The sequence below is a fragment of the Eublepharis macularius genome, chromosome 12, assembly GCF_028583425.1.
Source record: "Eublepharis macularius isolate TG4126 chromosome 12, MPM_Emac_v1.0, whole genome shotgun sequence".
Lineage (NCBI taxonomy): Eukaryota > Metazoa > Chordata > Lepidosauria > Squamata > Eublepharidae > Eublepharis > Eublepharis macularius.
The window spans coordinates 64,933,357-64,947,556 of NC_072801.1; the positions used below are offsets into that span (position 1 = coordinate 64,933,357).

The 14,200-nt window shown below is 44.3% G+C and overlaps 1 protein-coding gene across 3 annotated transcripts in view; it reads left to right on the top strand.

Annotated features, from left to right (window-relative positions):
- Positions 1–1,137: 1,137 nt before the first annotated feature.
- The window catches only part of LOC129338334 (uncharacterized), a 90,851-nt gene continuing 77,788 nt past the window's right edge, over positions 1,138–14,200 (top strand). For all 3 annotated transcript variants that reach the window (XM_054992468.1, XM_054992471.1, XM_054992470.1), the window contains exons 1-5: positions 1,138–1,456; positions 7,408–7,542; positions 11,834–11,875; positions 12,455–12,496; positions 13,656–13,718. In XM_054992468.1, the coding sequence (XP_054848443.1) occupies positions 11,851–11,875; positions 12,455–12,496; positions 13,656–13,718 (130 nt within the window). In that variant the 5' untranslated portion in view covers positions 1,138–1,456; positions 7,408–7,542; positions 11,834–11,850. The remainder of the gene's footprint in view (positions 1,457–7,407; positions 7,543–11,833; positions 11,876–12,454; positions 12,497–13,655; positions 13,719–14,200) is intronic.

Genomic DNA, 14,200 nt, shown 5'->3' on the forward strand with positions numbered 1-14,200 from the left:
CCTCACATCCAGCTTTGTCACAGGCTGCAGCCCAGCCGAGCTTCTCATGAACAGAAGGCTCACAATCACACTGGACAGGCTGCACCCAACCTATCCCCCAAGGAACAGCCCTCACCAGACAGAGAGGTGAGTACCTTTCAGCCGGGAGATCTGGTCTATGCCCGATACTATAGTGAGGGCCCAGTGTGGGTGCCAGCATCCGTAGAAGTAGTAACTGGACCAGTGTCGTAGACTGTTGTCGTGGCCGACGGCAGGAGGCTACGGTGCCACTTGGACCAGCTCCTATGCAGATGGCCAGCAAGGACAATGGAGCCTGAAGGCGTGCCTACACCCAGCGTCCTGAGAAACACCGTGACACAGGAGACAGACAACGAAATCACACCACTGGTTCCTCAGACACCAACCCTACAGGGTCCAGAGGCAAGCACTACATCTGAGAGCCACTCGGAACTGTGACACGGGCCATCCATGGTACTGCAGCCGGCACAACCACCAACCTTGAGCTCTCCTCTGCCTCTGGCGGACTTGCAATGTTCCCAGTGGGTTCAGGTTCCTCCCCACCCCCAAGGGACTATATTTGCTGAGGGGTCAACTCTGACTTAGCGGGAGGAGTGTTATGTATCGGTCGAGCTTCTATCACAAACAAGGCTCCTGAAGTCTGCATTGTCATTGGTTGTTTAGTGCTGGCAGCATCCAATCATAACAGCACAATAAAGACCAATCACTATGCTGTAAATAAGTTACCATGTATATAGTTGATGCAAACAAGGGCTTCTAGTTAGGTGATTCTTATTGAGCGTTAATAAAGCTGGGGCGTGATTTGGGGGTTGAAGTTGTATATAAATATTTGCAGCTTGCTGCCTGTGTTTCAGAGATGTTCCTGCTGAATAAAGAGCTTGTTGAAATCACTTCAGAGTCTGGACCCACTATTTAACAGCTACAGCAACAATAAACTATAACTGGGGTTTCCATGAACTGCAGCTCCAGAGAAATACAAACAAGAAATTTGCTCAAGAACAGCCCTGAGGTCCATGATAAACCAGGATGTTAGTGGGGAAGATATGAAAGGGGCTTTTTTAAAAAACCACAGGAAACGGCATCTCATGTGCTGGTGAAAAATTTACTTTCAGTTTAGAAGTCTGGAAGCAAAGCAGCAACTACTTAATGCTAGTCTGCTAGGTTTATGAACAGTTTGTTTGGAGGGCAGAAATGGAATAGTTTAAGAACGCCTGTCTGCTGCTGATGACCCGACAAAGCTGGACAAAGATGAGCTGAGGCCTTCACAAAACAAATAAACGAACTGAAGACAAGATTTTCTTTCTGGAGGCTTGAAAATGAAGATTGTATAAGCTGGAGTTACTGCCTTCTGAATCGTTATGGGGATGGCTGGTTAGAGATCACTGTAGAAGCATTCAAGAATATCTGGCAGAGGGGCTTGTGGAATTGCAGAGATCTGGTAAGGAATGAAGAGGAAAATCTAACTGAAAATTGCAGGATTTGAACTTCTCTCCCTGATGCCATCTTTTGTGTATAGTATTGTGTATTTCTGTGGTACATTAGCATAGCTTAGTTTATCACTCCATCTTATTTCTAAAAAAAAATGGTTTTCATGGAGCCTTTTTTTTTTTACTTTCAGCTTAAATTGGGTTATCAACCTCCAGGGGGGCATGGAAATCTCCCAGAATAACAACTGATCTCCAGATTTCCGAAATCAGTTCCCTGGAGAAAATGGCTGCTCTGCTAGGGAAGGTAGACTTGAAGGCATTACACCGAGGGCCCTCCCCTGCTCAAACCCAGCCCTCCTCAGACTCCATCCCCCACATCTCCAGGAATTTCCCTGTCTGAAGTTAGTAACTATAATGACTCTCCCTTTCAGAAATTGCCTGTCATGTTAACTGTTTCACTTCTTGTCATTTCTTCTGTAGCACAATTCCCAGAACTGTTCTTAAAACAATCAGCCCTCAGCTTCTGTATCCACATTTTTCTGCATTGTTTATCGTTACTGAGGTTGTATTTCTCTGCATTTATTTAACCATTTTACCTAAATACTATAGTGTCGTGAATCTAGAGTTGTCAAGAGGCCTGCAGAAAATGTCCGGTTTCTAAAATAGAGGCCTAATGTACAGAAATGAGCTGGTGAAGCTTTTAATGGCATGGAGGTAAATAACATTGCTTGGTATTTACAGCAGATCAAATTGATATTATAAGGGACCTGTTTAAAAGTTGGCAAGCCCAGTGCTCCCCACAGCTGATATCTCTTTGCTAACCACCTTTCAAGGGAGCACCACAAAAAGTACTACTGGGGCAACGAATGGATGATCAGCTGACATTCTCAGCCAGTGATTGATTGAGGCCGCTCTTCTTAATCTTTGTCACACAGATATCCTCATCCTTAAAAATCAACTCAAATATTTAAACCCTCTCTCTTTTTTGCCAGCTTATCATTAGAAAGGTGATAAAAAGTGTCTATAAGCCTCTTTACCATTTTAGGATATGAAAGCATATTATGCAGCAATTTTGCTCAAGTATAACAAGTCTGGAGATCAGTTGTAATTCTGGGAAATCTGGTTGCCCCCTTTCTCCCCCCAACGGATGTTTTGCTGGGCGAGGACGGAGACCACAGGCTCGGGTTGAGCGTCTTCAGGTGCCGAGTCAGGGCCGTTGAAGAGAGGTGCTTTGGGGTTTGCCCCTGCACACTAGGATGTCACAGGCATGGCACCACACCACACAGGGGTCATTAGGAAGGGCCAGAAAGTGCCTCCGTATGGAGGAATTGAAATGTGGACTGCTAACTGTCCCAGGGGAAGGAGGACAAACAGTTACAGGCTGCACTGTGGAGCTGGCCACGGGTGACAGGGTGAGGGGTGGACTGCAGGCGGGGACACCACCGAGAGTTTGGGATGGGGATGGGACAGATATTTCATAAAACACAAACCATTCCTCCAGGGATCCGTCACCCACCCATCTGCAAAATGTTGAGAGAGATCCTCTCCCCCCCCCCAGCAGAAAGACCTCTTTGGCCTCCTCCACAGCCCCCAGAGGTGAATTTGGGGGAGCAGGAGGACTCTCTGCTGCCTACAAGCCACACTCAGTACAGCTTTCCACAAGTAAAACAGGAGGACTACCTTCGCACTTCACCCCACGACCACCCTTGGCGACCAACACAACAGGAAGACTCATTGTTCCACCAAACTAGAATTAAGGAGGACAGAAAAGGAGAGAACACTGTGAGCCCTTAGCCAAGGTGCCCAGTGAGCTTGGCCCCAGGGCCTTGCAGCAGCCCTGGAACCAGAGGGAGGGGGTAGAGCCCCAGCCCAGCACTCCCAGAGACCTGACCAGATCAGGCACTAATAATCAGGGTGAGTCCTCAGCCAAGGTGCTCACTAAGCATGGCCCAGGGCCTGGCAGCAGTTCTGGAACAGGAGGCTGAGGCTAGAGCACTAGCCCAGCACTCCCAGAGACCTGACCACCAGATCAGGCACTGTCTGATACTGATAGTAATAATAATAATAATCAGGGTGAGCCCTCAGCTGAGGTGCCCACTGAGCTTGGCCCCAGGGCCTGGCAGCAGCCCTGGAGCACAGACAGGGGCTAGAGCCCTAGCCCAACACTCCCAGAGACCTGACCAGATCAGGCAGTGATAATAATGTGAGCCCTCAGCCGAGGTGCACACTGAGCTTGGCCCCAGGGCCTGGCAGCAGCCCTGGAACCAGAGGGGATAGCTCCCTATCCCACCCACCACACAGAAAAAAGCCCAGCTCCAATGCACTCTCCCACTCTCTTCTCCAAAATGCTATTAACAGCTCTGTCCCACTCCACTGCTTGCTGAAAGTGAAACCAGAACTGGGAGCGCAGTGCCCTTTTATAAGCTGAGGACTCATTGAGAAATGCAGGAGGCCTGTGGTTTGCAGTCAGAACTGCCTAACAGGGTTTGCAGGGATGAGATTGGAGTTCCCATGGCCACAGAACACCCCCCCTCCCTAGTGTCTGCTCCCACATTACCAATTGTAATCGATTTGCAGCTCCACACTTGGAAGGAAGACCTGCCCATCAAGCTAAGTTTGCCTTTGACTGGGTGTCGGGGCGACAGAGGGAGTGCAGACAGAGGCAATTGATTGTAGGTGCCTGAGTGTCTAGCTTCCCGAACGGCGGCTGAGTGCAACGAAGAAGGCTTGTGCCAACTGCCTGTTCAGCTGGAATGGCGCATCATGAACGGCCCGTTTGCAAGCAGCTGAGCAGCCTGTTCATGGTTTTTTTCCATTAGTAATGCTGCTCGTGCCCATGTCTACTCTTAAGGTCTCCAAAGGCAGTCCCTTACCACACCAGACCAAGATTCTCTTCACTCTTCAGAGCTAATTCCCTGTTTGGCTGGGTAGGGAAATTCTCCTCTCACCAAAAGGTCTATCCCCTTCCTTTGGCTTGAATGGGAGTCTGCACCTACTTCCCAAATTTCCTTGTCAACTTTCCCACAGTTCACCTGTCTGTGTTAAACTGCTCTGAGTCGGGGCTGATATCAGACTCCATTCTCCTAAGCATCTAAGTCTTTGTTCAGCCCATGCTCCCCAATCAGATTCCTTGGAGTAGCATGTTAATCAAGAAGACTACATTTCTGTGAAGAATTAATCCTTCACAGTCCTTCATCTGTTTGTACAGCACTTCTAGGCTTTTAAAAAGTGCAGTCAGTCACTCCTTCTCTTCCAGCCTGTCCCATCACTGAATATTTGTAATAGTAGGACTTAATTGCATGCAATAGTTGGCTGAGAGAAAAGATCGGCAAAAAACTACAAAGAAGCCTGTCTTTGTCGATTTCTACAGATGGATAGCAACTGATGCTATCGCATAGCAATGCACCTCCTCCACTGCATCAAAGAAGTTCACTATCCATGAATTTGTCACTACATGAACAGGATTCCTTAAGAGCAGATGCTATTTTTGTGCGGGGAATGCTGCTTGCACATGGGAAATCTCAGAACCTGGTTGTTCAATGGGTGACCATTCTTGAACCTGAAGGGACAGAGAAAGCTCTGGAACCTGAAGGGCAACAGGCAGGAGATGCACTGGTATTTATGCTAGTTTTGGCCATCTTCTTTTCTGATAGACCCCATAGCTATTGATTTTGAAAAGCTTCAGGGATATGATTTGATCTCTCCATGGCTATGTTCAAACCCCTTTTTCTTCAGGGATGACTCCAATGAGTAGGAAGGGTAGTGAATGCTCTTCCCAAGCATTCAGTTACTGTACATTAAAGTCATGCACCATGGATTACATTTTTATTACTTTGATTGTTCAAAGTATGCGTTGAATGTGCGTTGCAGAATCCTTCCTTGGCTAATAGTCTTTTCCAGTTTGGACCCCAGTTCTGAATGGCTTTACTCATCCAAAGCCGCCTCTGTTTATGTCCACAAACGAGGCTTTTCTTTAGCTTGCTAGTTCCTTACACTCTCACCATGTATTCTCTTGGTTAAGACAGCCACTTCTTCCTGCCTCTTACCACGCACTAAGCTGACTGTGCCCATTCTGGTTTCTCAGGTCAAATTCAAGATTTCATGGATGCCATGGGACTGCCCCAGGCTATATTGGGCCCATCATATGAAAATGGGAATACTAATGGGAAGAGAACTGTAGAAAACGTTACATTCATTTATATTACGGAAAAGATCAGTGAACAGGAAGCAGCACGGGTGAAATAGTGATAGCCGTATAAAAGAAAGAGCTTCCTTTAGAAAAGAATATTTTCCACAATAGAAATGAGGAATATGGGGTTATGTGGGAGGCAGCATGTGAGGAGGGTTATATATTAAAGAAATAAACACAGTAGTTCTAAAACTCTGACTTAGGCATTTCTCGAAGTTTGTAGTCCAGTTCTATTTCGTTGTTTGTTGTATGCACTATATTGTTTTACTGTATGCAGAATATTGTTTTTTATGTGGTGTTCCATAATTTTGTAATCCAGTTTTATTGTATTGTTAATTGTATTATACTGCTATGCTCGTATTGTTTTTAATTGTGTAAACTGCCTCAAGCCTCAGTGAGAACATAAATAAGTAAGTAAATATATAAAATGATCTTGGATTCCAAAATTACAGATGGAGAAAATAAAATTTTAAACATTCTATGGAGAACTGAATTATGGGCAGAGTCCCATGTTCAGTTTCACTGTCCAAGCTCTCTAAGGTACATCTTTGGTGTGAGAGGCCCTCTCTCATTCTCCACTTTTTTCCCCCTGCAGATGAAAGGAAGTCATTGATAACTTGTCCTTTGGCTGCTGAAAGAAATGAATTTGTTAATTCCCAGAACAGCACACCTACCAAAGCCTCCTGTGTTTTTAAGTGGGCTTCATGCATGACACATTTGCTGCACAAAAGGGACTTCTGTGGTGGTCAGCAGTGTAAGCCCTCTGCATAAATATTCACATGGGCTAATGATACATTTATTATTTTGCTGCAAATATACTTCTATATGAAATGAAATGGCAGAAGCTGAACGTGCTTCCTATACAAACAATGCATTAACAAAAGGCCTGTAAATGGTGGGACACAGGATTTTCATAACAATTACTAAGAATTCACTTTCCTCAATCCTGTGTCCACCTGTAAATATGACATGTCATCTCCTGTTGACCCAACACCATGAATTAGTCAATGGTGACCTTTGCCATGTCCTGTTTCCCTTGTCCACCAGCAAATGTCTTTGGTGTGCTACTTTTTAAAAATCCTGTCTGCCAGGGATTATCCATTGTACTTTTAATATCTTTACTTTAAATCATAAATATAATAATGGGAATGCTTATTAAATGTTCTTCTCTTTTTTAATCACAGTGGGGCATAAAGTACAAAAGGGTGAGAACCACCTGACTTTCAAGAGCTGAATACCTATCAACAAGAGGCAAATATCCCCTTTCTGAACAAAGTGCTCAAGCAACAGCTGGGCCGATTCCAGATGGCCCTCCCCCCTCCGAAACATTGCGCGTCGTCGCGCAGAAAATGCGAAATATCGCGTTTTCTCGCGCGAGTTTCGCGCGACATCGCACGACGCCGCGCAAAACTCGTGCGAGAAAACGCAATATTTCGCGGTTTCCGTGCGACGACGCGCGACGTTTCGGAGGGGGGAGGGCTGTCTGGAATCGGCCCTGCAGTGATTAGTTTGTTGAATTTAGATCTGGGAGACCCAGGTTTGTATCCCCACTCTGACATGGAAACTCACAGGCTGACCTTTAGCTAGTCACACACTGAGCCAAGTCTACTTCACAGGGTTGCTGTGAGGATAAAATGCAGGACAGGAGAACAATGTAAGCCACTTTGAGTCCCTACTGGGAGAAAGGCAGAGTATAAATAAAGTAAATAAATACAACTCCAGTCTCTCTTCAAATGAAATGGATTATCTGGATGCATTTCTATCTGATTTCAGGTCTAATTATAGGATCAGAGTTGAAAATAAGCTGGTACAAGTCCCTACTGAGTACTGGTAAGAAAGTGGCTGAAGTAGTATCGCACATCTTCTGCTTTAGGCTCCCAAGAGAGACAGGACCACAAGAATTTTAAGGTACTTTCACCCTTGTATTGTACTGAAATTTTTAATTGTCTTGGTTGATAACCTTCACTATTAGAAAGGCCACCAGGGTTCGACTTTGTTGATTATTTGATTTCTCATCACCTTTTGATTCCACTGACCATGGTTGTCTAAAGTGGGTCTTACGGATACTACAATTGGCTAGTTGAATTCCTACTAGGAAAACTGGTTCCAGAAATTCTGGGCAAGAAAAGTTTGGCCCCATGGTATTGGAAATATGAAATTCTGCAAGTCCCACTCTATTCTTTATCAGCTGTTTTCAACTATTAACTGGAGATCTGTACAGAGGCATTACCCGTAAGCAAATACCACCCAGCTCTTGGAGTTTAGGCAAGAAAGCAGATGTCCAGAACCAGTGCCTGGAGGCAGTAATGGGCTAGGTGAGAATCAATTGCAACTGAATCCAAATAAGACTGCAGTGCTGTTGGTTAATAAAGCCAACTATGAATTGTGTAGTCAGCCTGTTTTGGATGAGGTTCCACTGCCCCTTAAGGATCAGGTTTGCAGTTTCCTATTACATACAGGCTTGCAGATGGAGGCATGGACCTCCTCTATGGCATATAATACCTTTTATCCACAGCAGTTAGCTCACCACATGAACTAAGAGTATGATTTGGTTACTGTTGGTCATGCTCTTTTTTTTTTTTAAACAACTTTTATTGGATGGGTTGACATACAATTTATTCATATCTTACAGATACCTTTCCCTTTGTCCCTAAGTGCCTCCCAACCCCTCCCCTCCCCCCTTTTCTATGCAGACTCCCGACAGCACTACGGTCCCGTATTTTCTTATCATTTATTCTATATTACTTTTCCTTTGTCCCTATGTACTAGAGGTAAAATCCTAACTTACCATTGCTTAATACAATTCTATAACCATTAATAAACTATTAAAAAGCCATCAGAACATATTTCTTTTGCTCATATACATTTCTTCAAACCATTCGTTTATAATTCCCATTTTTTTTTCTAAATACATTTAACTTAATATTTTCCCAAATAACACTATAGATTAAAATTAACAGTTTAACCTTTCTCTTATTTCCTTCTACAGTTATATGTAGATTTACTTAGTATCAATTTGCATAGTTAACTTTCCATTATCATTTAACTCACGACATTTCATTTGCATCATACATCCCAGTTCTACAAATAGACAAACAATAATAAAAAAGGACTATTAACAATTTTGCTTTCCTCTTAATTCCTTCTACCATTTTATATATAAATTTATTTAATATCAATTACTTAATTAACTATACATTACATTTCCCTTATTCACTTTAACCTAATTTACTAATTCTTCCATTGACTTTTAACCTTAAAAACCCCATACATCCCAATTCTAAGAAATGAAAAATAAACTCTTCAGACTTTAAACTGTGGCCTTAGTCATTTAAGTAACTCCCACTTGTAACTTGATTCTTGTATTTGTATTGCTTTTCTCGGCTTTCTTCTTCACTTGAATTCTTCTATCACTTAGTAGCTTCTTCCACTTGAAGTAACTGGAGATGGCTCTCTCTTTCATGCTTGCTGTTAATCCTTGCACTTGATTCTTTAAAATGCTAATACATCTTCATTCAGATCTTTTTGCAAGTACTGCTCCGTTTCTCCTCGCCCCTCGCATTTTTGTTGTTTACATCCTGCTGTTTTGTAATCCATTTCTGCCGCCTGCTCGTCTCCTTGAGTTGTCTGACTAGTTGCTTGCTCTTCATCTTTCAATTCCACAGCTGTTTTAAATATATCCTTAATGCTTTTAATAAAACTTTCATTCATTTCCCGAATATGTTGTATCAACGCTTTGTGTCCCTCTGCAACTTTTTCTCCCAACGATTTTATAGCTGATCGCATAGCAGCCTGCCGTTTCTTCTCCACTCTCTTCAAATTCACACTAGATTTCTCCCCCCCCGACATCTTCTTTATCCTTTGCTTTAAATATTCGTATTATTTTAATCTCACCAGATATCGGGCGGAGAGTTTCTATGGCAACTTTAAGGTAGTTCAAAGTGATGAGTATCCCCTTCCACTTGCCTTCTCGCTGCTATATCTCGCGTTGCTTCTTCGGGAACTTCTTTGCTGCTTTACTTCCTTCTTCTTGTTTTCCAAATCAAGCCTCTCTAGGCAGTTCCACTCGGTGTTCTTCTTGCTCCGTCCTCTCGCGATGTTTGCTCAGCCGTTCCTCCACCTCCTCCCCTTTTCTCACAGCCAGCTATCTCTCTCCAAACCACAAATATGCATAAACAAAAGTTATTTTCTCTTCTTTTACGCTTTATAATCTTTCAGATTTCAAATCTTCCTTCAAGGTGTCTTGCTCCTGTCTTATTTTATCACCTCAGTCCACAATTTTCATTTTTAATAGAGATTTTCCTTCTCTTTTTAAATCCGAAAGCCAGATAAAAATCTTTTACCTCAATTTGTTCCGTTTGGGTCTTTCGTGCTGCCTCATTCGTTACCCATTAGCCAAATCTGGTTCTGAAGCTTGGGTCCTGGCGGGCTTATGCCGAACAATGACTCAAAGAGTGCTGCAGAGATGTTAGCTCGTCCTTCTTCGAGAGTACCTCAAAGCGGTGTGGGAGATCCATCGTCCTGGACCCTCCCCCCCGCAGAGATCTCGCTCTCTCTGGAACTTGTAGCATTCTGGCTCCTCTCCTGCCTGGAGAGAAGTGGCAGCCGGTGATCTGAGCACCTGGCCTGCTCAAAACAGTCACTCTTGACGGTCCAGCTCCCTGGACCGCTTCAGCCCACCATTAGCCAAACCGGAAGTCTCACTGTTGGTCATGTTCTGATTACCTGTAGGTCAGACTAGTACAATTAGGTTGAGCTCCTTGTGAAAAGACTGTTAGGAGGATTCAGCTAGTTCAACATGCAGCAGCTAGGCTATTTGGAGGCACATTCTGCAGAGATCACATCTTAACACTTGTAAAATATTTATGCTGGCTACCTATTTGCTTCTGGAAATTATTCAAAAGCTGGTTATTACCATCAAAGCCTTACATGTTCTGAAACACCATAGCAGTCAGCCCACCAGCTGAAATTATCTTCAGAAGCATTACAGTACATGCTTTTGCTTTCACATGTGAAGGAATTGAGCACCAGAAACAGGGTCTTTTGCACAGGGCTGGATCGAGGGGGGGCAGGGGGTAGCCTGCCCCCGGTGCCGCCAAAGAGGGGGCACCGGGAGTGGCTGCCAGCTGCCTGGGAGGCTGAGTGCAGGGTTGGGAGACCCTTACCAGCCCTGCTGATGGGGCGGCTGTGCACAGGACCTCCCAGCCCTGTGCTCAGCCACCAGCATGGCAAGCCAGCTGCCCCAGCGCACGCCCTCACCGCCACCAGCTCTGCAGCTCATCATGGGCTGGGGCGGGCGGCACAGGGCAGTGGGGCACGCTAACTGCGCGATGGGCCTTCTAGCCCTGCACTCAGCTGGCCGCGCGGCAAGCCGGCCACCCCAGCGCCTGGTGAGCTGTGGAGCTGTTGGCAGCGAGAGCTTGCTGTGAGGGTTCCTGAGCGCAGGGCTTGGAGGTCCTGCATGTGCGGCAAGCCAGCCAGCTGCCCCAGTGCATGCCCGCGCCACCACCAGTTCCATGGCTCACCAGGCACTGGGGTGGCTGGCTTGCCACGCAGGCACGCATGGCTCCCGCCCTGCGTGATGACGTCACAAGTGACATCATCACACAGCACCGGAAGTGCCCACACTGCGCGTGTGCGGAGCTCCCGGACAAGGTTTGCCCCGGGCACCCGCGCGCCTGGATCCGGCGCTGCTTTTGCACAGCAGCACCAAAACTATATGCCAAGAATCTGACTAGCATCAACTTTACAATTTTGTAGACATTTTATTCTCTCATCTTCTGGACAAGGATATTTCTCCCACCTCACGAGGTACTTTGGTCATGGTCCTGCTTTTATAACATTGGTTTTTTTGAAGGTTTTATTCCGCTGTTCTGTATTTTAAGATTTTATTGCTCTGAGCATTTATTTATGATCTTTGATTGCTGGTTTTAGTTTTACATGATGGTGTTTGATATTCTTATTTTGCTGCTGTTTTGAATTATGTGATAGATTACTGTTGGTTGTCTTGTCTGGTTTGAATTGTTATACCAAGAAAAAGATTGTTATAAGTTTACAAGAAGATTGTATATAATGCCCTATGGCTTGTTTAAGGTTACCAACACTAAATATCCCCCCAAATTATAGACTGCTATGGCCCATTTTGACCCAATTGTTCCAGCAACAGCAAGTGAATCCTTCTCACTCTGTTCTTTTATAGTTCCTGCATCGGCCAGAATGGACTCAAAAAGTACTGACTCAGGTAATGGATAAATTTGGCAAAGTTCTTTCCTTTGATATGCGGGATCAGAGCTAGACCTGGGAATGGAATTACAAGGAAAAGCAAAACCTAAATTAAAGAAGGATTCTCAAACAGTCTTCATAGAATCTCATCCAGGAAATCTTAGCTGAAGAAGCTATCAGGAACACTATTTTTTGTGGAAACATGCTCCAGACCAGAGTCTTGTTAGAACTTGTTATGAACTTGTTAGAATGATCAGGGTCACTCTAAAATATGTCCCGTTTGTTTTACTGATCTTTAAACTGCTCACTGTTTCTCTTTTTACACCTCTTCCTATGTTTTCAAAAGGTGCAGATTGTGAACTGCAACATTCCCTTCTTTCCTTGCAAGGTGAACTGCAACGTGGTTTTCAAATAACCTTATGTTATGCTGTTGTTAGGGTAGAAAGAGGGGAAGGTGACTTTCTTTGCAGGGAAAATCCTTAGACCAAGAGTTCCCTGAAAAGCCCAGCTCCCCCAAGGTCATGGACTGCTAGGGCCCTTTTTGATCCACTTGTTGCAGCAGCATAAAGTGAATCCTTCTCACTCTGTTCTTTCATAGCTTCTCCAGCAGTGAAAACGGACCTAAAAAGAAGTCATTCAGGTAATGGACAGGATAAATTTGGTAACGTTCCTTCCTTTGAGATTTGGGACCAGGCCTAGTTCTGGGAATGGAATTTACAAGTGAAAGTAAATTAAGTAAATTAAGGAAGGATTCTAAAACAATCTTCACAGCTATCCTAAGGGGTTGCAATAAGTTAACTTTACACACTCACTCATCATGAGATATCACTTGGCTTGGAAACAACCCAATATTTTATTACTACTCCCGGAAATATTTTATGATGGCACCCACCACCCTTTCTCAAAATCCCAATAATGCCAATAGGATTGGGGATCTCAGGACTTCCCAATGAATGATCACAAGAGTAAGCAGAAGAATACAGTACATGAAGATGATGATGATGATGCACCCTGTACTGTACAGAGTTAAAATGATTCAATGCCCTGGAAAGGATAGCTTTGAAGGGGTCACTCAGGCACTCCAGTGTGCCCCAGGAATATCTCAAAAGCAGTGATACCGGACCAACCCAACCCAATGCTCAATATGGAATTGGGCTCAGTTAACCAGAAAAGAATTTGTATTCCTTTCCAGTTCCAGTTGTAAAATTTTTACTCTTGCACATCAGAAGCATGTCAGTATTAAAATACCTCCCCAGCATCATCTGGGAGCACTTGAACTCTGGGCAACCTTACCACCCCAATTCAGTTCTCATTCAGCCACCCACATTGGCAAAAGGGTTGCCTTAACTGCATCTTTAATGCTGCAAACGCAACCTAGCCAAAAGGGAATTTTGGGAATGTCATCGTCCCAGGTCACCTTGATTCCTTAATTTTGATGCTGAAGCGATGTTCCTTGACTGTGCCAGCTTCCCAGAAGCAAGGTCCCCGGATTATGGATCATCTGACATCTGATATTCAGGTGCCCTAGGAAAATTACATTTCAGAAATGACAACCTGGACTGGAGAGAAATTGTGCAAACCTTAGCGCTTAATGTAGATCATGGCTAATCAGTAAACGCTGAAGAAATGTGTGTGGTGGGATAGGAAAATCTGAACTTTGGAGTGATCATCACCACACAGATTTAGCATCAGAGTCACACATATGAACATCTCAAAGTGATCAGGGTCTCCCTCCAAATTTATCCAGATTGTTATCATGATCCTTAAACACCACACTGTTTTTTTCCCTTTCTTTGCAGATCCAGCTATATATTTTACTAATACAGACCTTGAACCTCAGCACTGTCCTACCTTGTTGCCAGGTGAACTGCAAGCTGTATGCTTTTCAATTAACCTTCTGTTATGTGGTTTTTAGGGTAAGAAGGGGAGAAGGTGACTTTCCTTGCTGGGACCCTCCCTTAGACCAAGGGTTCCCTGGAAGGTGCCATGGCTTCCAGGGCACCATTCAGTTACCTCCTGAGAACAGCTCAGCTTAGGCCTAACACAATAACTAAGTAACAGGGTGAAAACCCTGGAAAATACCTTATAGTAAACTATGTAGTGTCCAGGCCATCTGGCATACAGAGAAGAGATTCAGAGAAATATCTGCTGAGAAATACATTCTACTAAGGAAGCCAAAAGGGTTTACCATGAAAGGGGAAGAAACTGGGAGAGAGTGTTTGGGTCCAAAAGGGGTAAAAAGGGGCAATAGAAAGTACAGGTGCATGACCAAGTAATATTCATGCGAAAGAATCAGGCACCCTAGAAAATTACACTTCAGAAATTACAGCCTAAACTGCTGATG